Here is a 12792-nt window from a genome sequence, read left to right as displayed (position 1 = left end):
CCCATACTTCGTTCTCACCATCCCGGAACGCCTGCAAGTTATAAGCATTCAGCATATCAACAAAGGGCTTACTGTGTAAATACTTGAAGACAAAGGTTCTGCGAACATCAGTTGGAAGGGATTCGAGCAAAGGAACGACAGCTTGCCTTTGAGGTAACGCTTCAGATCCTTTGGCTCCTGACTTTCCAACTCCTCGCTCCAGTTGCCGGATCTTCTCCCTGGCATCATCCAAGTCTGACCGAAGACGATCGATCACCGAATTCTTTTCTCCCACAACCTCCCAAGCTAGTTTCCTAAGGCGAGCAATCTCAGCATCTTTAGCTTCAGAGATTTCCCGAAGCCTGGAAACTTCATTGCTCAACCTATTGAGCCTAGAGACTGCTTCCACTTGGTTGTGGAAGTTACCAGTAAGACTCCTGCAAACAACTTCCAAGTTAAAAGGAGCAGAAGAGTAATATTCAGAATCAAAAGATAATGATGACCGACTACACCACCCAGATGTTGTAGAAGAAAATGAAGAAAGATTTACATCACCATTGACTTCATAAAGACTTCATCTGGAAGTTTGGAAAGAACTGCGCTCTCAGAAGTCATTCGAGCAGCAGTGCACCATTCCAACGATCTGTCAAACTCGTTTGACACTAATTAGGGCGAAGGATGAGAAGGATGAGCTACATCAAGAGAAGGATGAGATGCATCACTTGTCACCCGAAGGCGCTTCCTGGTGGCAAAATCCTCCAACTCGGAAGGAGAGGAGGAGGATGCCAAACAAGCACTAGAATTGGAAATAGGAGCAGCACCTGCTGGGACCACACCTACATCAGACGCCAACATAGTTGCCTCATATGCCCGAAGAATCTCCTTCGGGGGTGCATGAACGGTTTCTGCAGTAGGGGCGTCAGCAGCGCCATCAACAGTGGAGTGATCAAGATCTTCCTGGGAAGAACGAGCGATCACTTCAGGCAGAAGAGGCGTAGGGACGACATCAATAGAAACTGTGGGAATCTAACTTGAAGATTCACCAACAGCAGTCGCCTTACGCTTGGAGGATTCACTAGCTGAAACCACCTCACTGGCCCCAACCACCGCCGACAGAACGATTTTCTTACAAGATTTCGCTCTGATAAAGTTCGGGTCGATCCTGGGAGCCACTGTATAAACAGAAAAGCCGTATCAGTACAGATATCCAACATCCAACAACGAAAGAAAAGAGGGAAAACCCTAGTTCTCTATCAGCTATGAAAAACCCGATTAACTAAACCCCAAGTACTACTACTGTGCAGTTTACTCAGGGGGAAAGGGGAAAGAGATGAGTAATCAAAAAACTCACTTGTTTAGAAGTTGATAGAGTTATTGTTGGAGTACGAGGAATACGGAAGCAAGCAGGAGGACGGAATGTCGCTTTGGCAAATCTAACTTGCAGATAACAGGATAGATGGAGAGTACCCACAAAGGCTTTAAATAGCCTCAGGTATTAAAACGACGGTTGAGAGCTAAAGACAACCAATGGCCCAGATCGAAAAGACGCTTCGAAATCCACAACAAGCAAGATCAACGGTCAGAGGGAGGCCACATGGAAACATGTGGAAGCAAGCACCCGATGCAAGAATAACTCCAACCGTCGCACCGCCATTGTAATAATAGAAGCATTACCGATTCATTGGAAACAGTGAATGGTATACCAAGGCAAGGAAACGTTTGGACTTCGCAGATACCAGAAGGGAAACGTGTGGACTTTGCAGTAAATGAAGAAGCGGGAAAGATTAATGCATCTTTCCAAAACGTATCTTCATAATATCTTTATAAGATTATTATTCGTCAAAGAATGTGAAGTTAAGTGATAAGTTCTATCATTTATATTTTGATATTCAGGACAAGATTTCGATAGGAGACGAGGAAATAGTAAGGCCAACATGAAAAAGAAGTGTCTATTCATTAGCAAGGAGGTCAATCTTTACAAAAAAAAAAAAAAAAAAAAAAGATAACTCCCTAAGCCTCTTCTTCATTGTTGCCCGAGGAGCCCTGGGCAGGGGGACTTTTCTCAGGATCCTGAGAAGAGCCTTCCTCAAGATTGACGTTGTCAGAACCCTCTTCAGCAGCAGCTTATGACTCGGCTTGTGACTTTTCCTCTGGAAGCGCCGGCTCGTCAGCAAGATATGCCTCATATTGTGGGTCAGCTGGAAAAGGATCATCTTCTTCCTGAGCCCAGTCAGGGAGATCCATGCCTAATTTCCTGAAGACCTCTTTATGGCACACCTCACGAAAGGGAGCAGTATCGAAAGAAGGGATTGATGAGAGAATTCGCTCCCAAACGTCATTCTGCCCCAAGCGATAAGCTTGGATGTTGTAGGCACCCAGCAATTGGGAGAAAGGCACGCTGTTCAGGTACTTCCGAACACAATCCTTCCGAAGCTTTGGCTTGATGTGCTCGGGCTTGCTAGGAATCGCCAACTTCAAGTATTCTTCGTTCTCTATACATTTAAAATCAAGTCTGTCACCGAACAACGTGGCAGCTTCTTTTTGCTTCTTGGCCTCGCGCTCGGCAGCAACGGCACGGGCCTTTGAAGAATTAAGGGCCTCCTTGAGGGAGTTCACTTCTTCCTCGTGCTTTCTTTGCAGCTCCTCGGCAGCTGCAGTAAGCCGGTCTATCTCAGAATTGGCTTTGGCCAAATTCTCTTCACAGGTTTGCAGCAAGGAGCTGTTGCGGCCAACCCGGCTCAATGCTTCCATGTGTTGATAGAAGCTCAACACAACATTCCTGGGAAGGCAAAAATTATCAGAAGAAGTTATAAGAAATTATGAAAAATTAAGTAAGCAAGAAGACCGATACCTTGTGGATTGACTAACAAGGGCAACGTCGTCCAGGGTCTCAAATTCCTGACGATCAGAAGGAATAAGACTGAGGGAGCTCCACTCTGCAGCTTTCTCAGGATCCTGTGTTACCCTGTCGGTCAACTTCAGGGTCCACTGGGGGGTGAAGACCTCCTCACAATCCGCAGAATTCTTGGATTTTTTATGGGAGGAAGCATCAATTGTATCATGCCTCCTTTTGGTTCTGGCAGAAGAGGAAACATTAGACCTCTCCATCATTGGCTTCTTCCCTTTACCCGAAGCATCAGCCACGGGCCTGATATTCCTGATACCCCTGTAAGAGGGGTCGGGAGAGGGAACGGAAGCCTCTTGATCAATGGTCAAGGCTCTAGGCGATCATTGCTCGGCTGTCACAACGGCCCTAGCGGCCTTCACTCGCAGGTTCTCGGGGTTCATTCTTGGAGGCACTGCAAAGAAGGGCAAGAGTCAGAATTAAAGACGTATCACTTCAGTAAAATTAAAGGATGATGGTTAGAAGCTCACAATGAGCCAAGCCCCAGTACTGAAGAATGGAGTTATACTCCACCTCAAGTCCATGTATCTCTTGATACCATGGAATGGATTTGATCTTCCTGATGGCCGCCTCGTCTTCTTTGGATAAGGGAAGGCCCCGGTTATTCTCAAAAGAAGAATTACACCGCCTCCAGACGGTCGGGAAGTTAAGATTTGACGAAGGCGCTCGACAGAAAAAGTATCGTTCGCGCCATCTTTTGTGGTTAGAAGGGCAAGTTCCTTTGACAAGAATGCTGCCCCTCCAATCAAGTTCAGCCTTATTGCGTTTGGACAGAAAAACCCAGTCAGGAGGATGGGAGATAGAAAGAGCATGAAAATGCACAAAAAGAGAAAGAGATGGCGTAATGCCAAGTTCAAAACACAAACCCAAGAAGCCGACGATGAGACGCCAGCTATTGGGAAGGAGCATTCCGGGACAAATGTCCCAATGATTCAGAACGGCTGAGAACAAAGGATTAAAAAAGGGAAAGCGAACCCCGCTTTCCAATGCATCTATGTACAGAGAAAACTCACCCGAAAGGGTTGAATCAACCCTCTCATCAGGACGAGGAGCCCTAACCAGATAAGAGGAAGGAAAATCAAAATTTTGGATTGCTGAAAGGAGGGTTTCCTCCTTGAAAACGGAGGGGACAGAGCCAGGTCCGCCATCAAACCTGGAAGTTTGAGGCTGCCTAGAAGACTCGGCAGTTACCCTAAGAGTCTTGGAAGATCCAGACTCAGGAGGGACAGAAGGAGTTTTGGTTTTTCTCTCCGAACTTTTTTGAGAAACTTCAGCAAATTCGCGCCAGAGGACAGTTAGGGTTTTATTATCACTATCCGACTGTTTGGAAGGAGGAGAAGCAAAAGCTTCATTACCACTACTATTACTAACATTGGGTACCAGAGAAACCCTATCTTCCGCCATTACTTGTTGCAGTAAGGTACAAAAAGAAAAAAGACCAGTAAACTTACTGATTTAGTGAAGCAAAAGCTCGAGACCAAGAAGGCGCGAAGCAGACGACGAAGGTTCAAATTCCAGAAAAGAAGAATGAAACCTACGAAGACAACGAACCACTTTTAAAACACTCGCATGAGTGTTTGGGAATCTGAACGATCGAGATTGATTCAAAATCGACAATCGAGATTAGAAGACGTTTTGAAAGTTTGAATTCACGAATCCGAAACAGGCGTTCGGAAACCGTCGCTTGGGTTACGTGAGCCATGACGGATTGACTGCAAGAAGACACGTGGCATTACCCTCACAACGCTCGAGGAAAAGTGACCACCGCATTAAATGTGATATGACATTTAATGGAGCACGCAAAGACTATTACCTGACGAAGAACCCAGTTAAAAACCAAGCCCTCGGGATCAACCGAACGCTTGGTCTGGGGGGCTCATGATATGGAGAAAATATGATCGAACCAGGTTTGTACTTGGTTTGATCCTCGACTCCGGTCGAGGCAGAAGGAATCGACTCGCTCCCGAGCGAACCGAATCCATAAGATGGCTTGCTGAGGAAAAAGACTTATTCATCTACAAGCACGCCCTAATCCAACATATGGATTAGGTTAACTACCCTAATGATGGCAGACTCAAAATGACGGCTGCGGCTAATCATTATCGAAGGGATAATCATCACATAACCTAGAGGTTATCTCAGGAGTCCTCTACTAGTCCAAACTAGTAGAAGTCTATTGCTCAACGGATCTAACTGTTAAGATCCAACGACTACCCGAAGAAGGCTCAAGTGCATCCAACGAAGGAGATTCGAAAGAACACTCTATATAAACCTCACTACCATATGAGATGAGGGACGGAGATTCATATACACACCGGTAGAAGTAATTTATCAGGGGCTCACGATCTAGATCACCTTTCCCAGTTTTTCATTCCTTAGCTCTGTGCTTCTAGCAGAGCCGTTTGTGATTAAGTTCATCAACTGACTTAGCCTTTGAAGGTGGACTCCCGACCCCCGCGGTCGGGCCACATCTGACGCTTTCGTTTTGCAGGTCATCACGAGAAGATCTAAGGGCTGAGCAGATTTTGGACGCATTAATAAGTAATGAAAAAAAAATCTGACTTGTAGATTGAATGAGGATGCATGAACCAGAAACATAACCCAACAGGCAAAGTACATGTGAAGTTGTCTCTAATGATTGAATACATTAGCCACAGTTTTGGCCACAAAATGAAATGACATTGAGAGATTCAAACTTTTAACAGTATACAATCAGATGAAAAATAGTAAATATCTATTGTGGGAAATGTTGGTAAAAACAAGAAACATAAGTCCTAATGGTTTAATGAAAACTTTAAACAAGTAACAACTTGGGATCACTTAAATTTCCAGGTGGAATATAATTTCACTAATAACCTACACAAGCTACTATAAAATATCAACTGGATGAAAATAAAAGGGCAAAGGTAGATGGGAAAAATAGGTAATATAAAACATTCAAGGTTCCATGATGCAGCAAACATAAGCAGGAAACAAGACAATGCATTCATATGAGCAAAGCCACAACTCACCCAGCAAAGACTGTTGGACAGGTCAAAAGACGTGGAAGTATTACATAGATGGGTAGAGTCATGTTACGGCAAACATCTCCATCTGCAATCTGCAAAGAAGCAAAAATGTGACACTATATTCAATTGAAACAGAATGTTCTTGAGATGTTACATTCCATGCCTGTGTAGTCTGAATGACAGAAGTCTCAATAACAAGCTTCTCTCCAACAAGGACAGATTCAACTCTGAGTAAATGAATGTCAATTGAATGTATAGGAACTGCAGATGCTTCAACTGTCAGCTCACCATCAATAGGATCCAACAAGGAACAGCGACTTGATATTTTCCCAGAGATCCGGAATCCACCTAACCAATGGTTTCTTCATGTTACTACAAGAACTCATATAGAGATTTCGGACTTCAAACAAATCAAGCTAGGATATATTAGGAACTGTTTTTGGGTCAACTGAAACTGATAGGCCGGCGCTAAAAATTACCTAACATGTCCCAACTCACAAAGGGTGCATGTGCAATAGGGAGAACATGATGTATTTCAAGGAGAAAACTGTACTTATAAAATTAAAAAAAAAATTAAAGTTAATAGACTTTCTAAGTTTATGGGAAAGTCCTTTTCAAGTTAACTTGGTAAATGGGGATTGAATATGGAACTCAATAACAGTTATCACCAGTAAGAATATCCATGGCCTGCATAGAATGGACCTACAAACACACAATAACCATACCATAGGAGGATCACATTTAGGTCCGCCTCAGATCAAGAGCAAAGCTTTTATCCCAGCCTGATTATCTTAATGGATGGCTGATTAATAGACTTTCTAAGTTTATATTCACAGGCTTCTGCTCCCACATCAAAAAGAAGTGTCAGACTCATACAATCTTTCTGCAAATTTATCTTCCTCTTTATAAATGTTTTGAGGGATAACCATATAATGATACTATGGAATTTTCCATTCTGCAGGCCACCTAACCTGACTAGAGATAAAGGAAAGTGCAACTTCTTAACAACGAATTAAGAGGAAAATTTGTAATACAAGATAAGAGATCAAGGGACAGACCTGATCGCAGTTCAGGGAGCAATGGATGTTTTTGTGTGTCTTGAGTAATATAAAAGAAAACCATTTCAGGAGAAACAGGTGCCCGAAGAAGATTTCCTGGAAAAAGAAGGGCAGTGTTTTTGGAAGTCAAAGACGAATATTTAATCTAGACATGCATAAGAACAACATGTAAGGAAAAAAAAAGGAACTCTTACCCTTTTCACTTTCAATTATGAATTCCAGTGTGGCAGATAGAGACTTATGTAAGTACCCTCTGTTTATATCCACAGTCAACAGATACTGTAATAGGCAGTAGTTGCCATCCAGCATCAATAACATATTAATTCGGAGGAGAAAACAAAAGAAAAACAAATTCAATTAGCAGAGAAGATACCATGCAGAATAAATATTATAAGATGATCCAAGAAAAAAGTAAACTGACGGGAAAATACAGTAGAAAGTTTAACACCTGGATGCTGACATTTGCTCCATGGAATGTCTCATAAAATGTCTCAGAATTATCTTGTACTTCTGGTTGCAAGATCATAGAAAATGGTATCTACAAAGAAATTTTAAAATTCAAAATAGTTCGGCGAAGGAAAAAAATACAACATCACAGTCAAAATTACTTGAATGTTTGCTAACTATAAGATTCTAAAATCGATAACTGTTAGATGTCTCTCTAGCATCCAGAAAACTTGATGTAAAAGACTCCTTTTATTTACAAAATGGAATATGCTTTTGGTTTCAGTATGGGTTATATTTGGCCTTCATTTGACATAACATCTAAAATATGTTTATCAAATAATCGTCCAATTATTGATTTGAAACCAAAAGCAATTACCAATATTTTTCTTCAACGTATTACCTCATTTGTACCTGCACCTAGCTTCCCAGAAGGTCTAACTTCGACAACTCTATTCCTGCTTTCATCGTAGAATGCAAATGTGATACTTAGTAATACAAAAATGGTATGATGAGAATAAGAAGATAAAGTTCAATCATAGAAAAACATCTCTACAAAGAGACATATTGTGAAACTTTTTACTCATATTGCTATTGTAAAAGAACTACGGGGTTATCTAAATGCTTTCTATTCCATAAAAGCATTGAATCCCACTGCCAATATATAGAAAGCATAAACCAAAAAATTAACCCATGGAATTCTAAAAGTTACATTAAACTCAAGGAGACCCCAAAAAATAACCATATAAACTCATCAGAGCCAGGTTTGGCCAGCCTATCCGCAAGGTTTGGCTTTGCTTGGTGATGGTCTTGGACCAACATATGCATAGCGTCTTGGAAAAGAACCCTGTGAACCACTTCCTCTGTACATCAATCAATCACACGTTGGTAGATGTGAGCGTGAAAGAAAACATAGGAGCACTTATTTCACTAGAACATCTAGTGAATCAATAACCATAAAAGTGACCTAAAAGGCAGTCATGAAACTTGGGCTACAGAAAACTGCTTAGCATATTTGCATATTCTAGAAAAGCCTTTGACAAACCTGCATAAGGCTGATCTAATCTAGGCACCACAAGAAGAAAAAAAAAACTCTAGACACACAAGATTACCACTCAACTATGAGTCATTCCAGCCAATAAAGATCTGTATTGTTTAGATCTGACTTATTTCACTGATGCAACCGCAAAGAATAATGTGGCTATCTCTTAATGTATCTTTATGAAAAACTTCTTTAAACCTTCTACGTTTATTTTCCTCCAATACAATTGTTGTTGAAAAATCAGTAGTAATGCTTAAATCGAGAAGTAACTACATAAAATGAAAATGTTAAAATTCCCATTCGTAGTCTTACTTGATATGGTAAATTGTTAAGAAAAAAAATCCAAATTCATTCAAATGGAACTCTAAACAGCAACAAAACGGATACTTACATTATAGAGATAGGCTTTACAACACCATACAACGACTCGATTACCCCAGCCGTTCCACCACGGACCTTCAGCAACAAAACATAGAAACCAGAAACACAAACAAAACAAAAAATAAGAAAACAAAGATCCAGTTCTTGCAAATTTGAAGGAAAAGAAAAAAACTAATGAAGGTGAAATTGTACCTGCAAGTTAACGGTTCCATTGGCAGTAAGACGAATTCCTTGATGAGAAATCGAAGAAGGATATTTCGTGATTATTTTTCCCTCGAGAAGTTCCTGTTTTGAAAATTATGCAGAAAAGTATAATCAAATAAACAGAGAGAACAAGAGAGACGGAGAGTTCAATCAAAATCACACTTACAGAAGGGCGATAGATACGATTCGATCTGGAAAGTTTAAGCTCAATCGACATAACGCCACTGTGGAGCAAAAGAGTTCAGATTACAGACAAGGAACTGCAGTGGCAAATAAGTGCTCCGAGACACGATGTTTCAGCAGGAAAAATTGCAGAGCTGGGTGATTTTAACCGCTCGGCCGGTTCGGGGTTTAAAACCCGGAATCCGGGACCAGATCGGTCCGACCAGATGTAAACCGGAATCTGAAACCTAATCGAATAGGATTGCAATAATTGTTCCTCACGGCTCACCTGTACTATAGCTTAATTACTAATCAAACCCTACTCTTTATGAAACTAATATTTTTCTTCTCACTTCTAACGGTTTAATAGACTGTTAAGGTTGTTGTATAATATTCATTTTGCCCTTCGTTAGAGCTAATGATGCCCTTACAACCGGAAAAAAAAAGAAAAGAGTTACTGATGCCCACGCACGTATTACACCTTAAGTATTTTCTTATTCCTTGTACTTTTTGAGATTGCTAGTCCAATCTTAGACTTCGCCTCAAATTATTGATGCTTGTGTTGTGCTATTAGTTATTGACGATGTACGTTTTTGTATTTTTCAAAAATGAAAAGATTCAACTCTTTGAGATCCAAAATGACTAGAATATAACGGGAAAAAACTTTAATGTCACATCATTTTTCTAAATGAATGTAATATTGTCTGACTTCTTAAGAAGGGCCCTAATCATTATTACTGGTAGGGCAAAATAGATATTGCACATCCAACTTTATTAATGTTTTAACACCATCCGAGGTGAATAGGACAATGATAATTTTATGAAGAGTAAGGTTCAATTAACAACTAAACTATGGTGCAAGCATTAGTAATTATCTCTAAATGGCAACAAAACTTAAGATTATTTTGAAATTTTTTAAGAAATACAAAGATATCATTTCATTAGTTAACTATTGAATTTAACATCAAGGGGTATCAGACATTTTAAACAGAGTTTAAGATTTACTTAATAATTTTAAAAAGCGAGTTGTGGTTATAATTAAGCTATAGTATATAGGTCATTAGTAATTATCCCAATAGGATTTGATTGAATGCATGTTTGGTAGCATTTCGAATCTGAACTTTCTGGCAATTTTTAAGAGTGGAAATCCTCTCCACTCAGTCTGTGCGTTAGACCATCATTTCACTCACGTGAGATAGTATCATTTGTCCTGTCCTGCCCTTTAGACCATCTACTCACTCACGTGAAATAGTCTCATATTGTCCTGCGTGATACGGACAAACTCTGTGAGGGGGGAGATGGTAACGGACCGGCTGAGTGGAGAGGAATTAATTCCACATATATATTTTATGGGACTTGGGAAAAGTAAAAAGTGGAACCCACCACTATTACTTTTCCACCAAACCCATTCATTTCTTTACTCACTTTTTTTTTTTCTCACCCCACTTTTGCTTATAAAAAAATAAAAATTTTTTAGGTTAATGCTATATAAAAGAATGGATAATTACTTTAATTCAGTTTTTGGGGTGCGAGGGCAATGGCTGCCGCTCTGAAATGGGGAGCTCTTCTTCTTTCCAGCAAACCCTGCTGCCGAGTTCGATCCAGTGTCACCAAATCCTCCTTATTTGGTAATCTCCTCCTCAGAAAACCAATCCCAAATCGATACTTCTGCTCATCACTGAAAGCATCAGATGCAGATTCCAATCTTGTCACTTCTCCTCCAAAAATGGATTCTTCCATGGATCCTCCTCCTTCAGAACAATCAACCCCCCAAGCTGAGTCCATAAAGAGCTTGGTAGATGCATTGGACATAAGGGTTGGAAGAATTCTCAAGGCTTGGAGACATCCAGAAGCAGATTCGCTCTACGTTGAAGAGGTAGATGTTGGAGAGCCTGAACCCAGAACCATATGCAGTGGTCTCGTCAATTACATCCCTCTTGAACACATTCAGGGTTTACTAGTGGTTGTTCTTGCTAATTTGAAGCCCAGAAACATGCGTGGGATTAAGTCGAGTGGAATGTTACTTGCTGCTTCTGATGCATCGCATGAGAATGTTGAGCTGCTCTTGCCTCCAGAGGGTTCGGTCCCTGGTGAGAGAATTTGGTTTGGAACGGAAGAGAAGGAAGCTCAGATTGATCCTCTCTCACCTAATCAGGTTCAGAAGAAGAAGGTTTGGGAAACGATTCAGCCTCGTCTCAAGACCGATCTGTCTTGCGTTGCTGCTCTTGAGGTTGATGAAAGCCAGGATTTGCATCCAATGCGAACTTCTGCAGGTGTGATCGTGAGTCCAACTCTCAAAAACGCTCGCATTTCCTGATGTAATCCAACCCATTACTGTGATTTCTAGTTTTATATGGTTACAGGGAAAACTAAATACAAGCTGCTCTGAGCTATCCTGAGTGGATGATTTTCCAGTAGTGATTTAGTTGATGAAAACCCTTTCAATTGATGTAATTTCTCCCTCGGATTTATGTTGGTATTGAAAATCTGTCACCTTTTTTGAAGAGATTCAATGATTTGTTGATGAAGTTGCTACTGAAATTCATTGTATGGTGTGATCTGATCATAGCTTAGAATATCAATTTGCCATGAGAGTTTAAAGCCCATTAGTGAATATTAAATTTGGATATTGCTCATTAATTATAATATCCAAAATATATGGATTAGCTGAACTGGGCTAGAGGTTACTTGACCTGACCTACTCAGATCCTCTGGCTCAGCTCTATCCCAAGAACAATGGGGACGCATATGACTTGTAACCAGATGAAATACATAAAACCAGGTCTCTGATGAGAGACCCCATATATAATGCAGCTTCATCTTTCAAGGGCACTTGGGTCCTCCTTCCTTGGTCTTCCAGTTGTTGTAGCAAGGGCAGGTCTGCTTGTTACCATAAGTACCAGGAGGAACACAGAGACATTTGGAGCAGCACTTGAGGCAGAAGAACATGCATGGCTTCTTATGAGATGTGGCTGAGCAACGATAGGTACATTTTGGCTTGCAATCTGCAAAACCCAAGTTGAATTACCTCATTAAATCCAATAATTGGTTCAGACTCAACATGGGTATCAAGTTTTTAAGCTTCAAAATTCAAATGTGCTCAAGTGGGTTATACCATACCTGTTGAGCGGAGCTTTGCACGGCCATAACACTGTAAGCCAAGAAGAAAGAACAACAATCAAGATGAGAATTTATCTTTTTGCTCATTAAGCTATGCAAGAATGTCTTACTGTACCTCAGCAACATTGGAGAATGCAACTAGAAGAAGCACAAACAGAAGCAGCAATTTGAAATTGTATTGAACTCTTGCCATGTCTCTGACTGATTTGCTTCTCTTAGTAGTTAGGACTTAGGAGTTCCTGCTCTGCTTATCCTTTACTCACACAATAGATTGCACTTATAGGAAATTGAAGGATCAATTAAGCACCCAGAACGCGTGGTTAGTGGCGTGAAAAAAGGGTGCAAAAGTCCTCCAATGGCTCAATAAAAGAGACCGATAAAAGCGGCGTGTTTTGGGGTGATTTGGGTTTGTCTTACACTAAAATGGTAGATTACATCTCATGTGCTTCTCCTGTGTCTGGTTCTATCCTTTAATTGTTCTTTCTGATT

The 12792-nt window shown here is 40.8% G+C and overlaps 3 protein-coding genes across 5 annotated transcripts in view; 1 reads left to right on the top strand and 2 right to left on the bottom strand.

Moving 5' to 3' along the window:
* Positions 1–9326, bottom strand: part of LOC149000583 (uncharacterized) — a 36054-nt gene extending 26728 nt beyond the window's left edge. For 2 of the 3 annotated variants that reach the window (XM_089139446.1, XM_089139448.1), the window contains exons 1-9: positions 9188–9326; positions 9010–9102; positions 8828–8892; positions 7798–7855; positions 7399–7488; positions 7145–7229; positions 6951–7046; positions 6056–6240; positions 5896–5984 (exon numbers count right to left, since the gene is read on the bottom strand). In XM_089139446.1, coding sequence (XP_088995572.1) covers positions 5896–5984; positions 6056–6240; positions 6951–7046; positions 7145–7229; positions 7399–7488; positions 7798–7855; positions 8828–8892; positions 9010–9102; positions 9188–9238 — 812 coding nt within the window. In that variant the 5' untranslated portion in view covers positions 9239–9326. The remainder of the gene's footprint in view (positions 1–5895; positions 5985–6055; positions 6241–6950; positions 7047–7144; positions 7230–7398; positions 7489–7797; positions 7856–8827; positions 8893–9009; positions 9103–9187) is intronic. The other variant, XM_089139447.1, reaches the window with a different exon arrangement.
* Positions 9327–10716: 1390 nt separating this feature from the next.
* LOC149000582 (Nucleic acid-binding, OB-fold-like protein) lies at positions 10717–11759 on the top strand. Its single transcript, XM_089139586.1, has one exon. The coding sequence runs from the start codon at positions 10721–10723 to the stop codon at positions 11498–11500; it is 780 nt and encodes a 259-aa protein (XP_088995712.1). The 5' UTR covers positions 10717–10720; the 3' UTR covers positions 11501–11759.
* Positions 11760–11831: 72 nt separating this feature from the next.
* Positions 11832–12579, bottom strand: GASA5 (GAST1 protein homolog 5). Its single transcript, XM_089139588.1, has 3 exons — positions 12419–12579; positions 12304–12334; positions 11832–12188 (listed from the first exon to the last, which is right to left on the bottom strand). The coding sequence occupies exons 1-3, from the start codon at positions 12494–12496 to the stop codon at positions 12007–12009; spliced, it is 291 nt and encodes a 96-aa protein (XP_088995714.1). The 5' UTR covers positions 12497–12579; the 3' UTR covers positions 11832–12006.
* Between the last annotated feature and the right edge of the window lie 213 nt (positions 12580–12792).

The sequence above is a fragment of the Hakea prostrata genome, chromosome 11 (assembly GCF_041222555.1).
Source record: "Hakea prostrata isolate BN-2017 chromosome 11, UWA_Hpros_2, whole genome shotgun sequence".
Classification (NCBI taxonomy): Eukaryota; Viridiplantae; Streptophyta; class Magnoliopsida; order Proteales; family Proteaceae; genus Hakea; species Hakea prostrata.
Note: the sequence above shows the minus strand (reverse complement) of the source record. Positions and strands in the feature narration are given on the sequence as shown.

Excerpts from the sequence above, each read along its gene's own strand:
- LOC149000582 (XM_089139586.1), top strand. The coding sequence starts at position 10,721 with ATGGCTGCCGCTCTGAAATGGGGAGCTCTTCTTCTTTCCAGCAAACCC.
- GASA5 (XM_089139588.1), bottom strand. The coding sequence starts at position 12,496 with ATGGCAAGAGTTCAATACAATTTCAAATTGCTGCTTCTGTTTGTGCTT. Across the intron at positions 12,335-12,418 it reads CATTCTCCAATGTTGCTGAG|TGTTATGGCCGTGCAAAGCT; the intron begins GTACAGTAAGAC and ends CTTGGCTTACAG. Across the intron at positions 12,189-12,303 it reads TGCAAAGCTCCGCTCAACAG|ATTGCAAGCCAAAATGTACC; the intron begins GTATGGTATAAC and ends TGGGTTTTGCAG.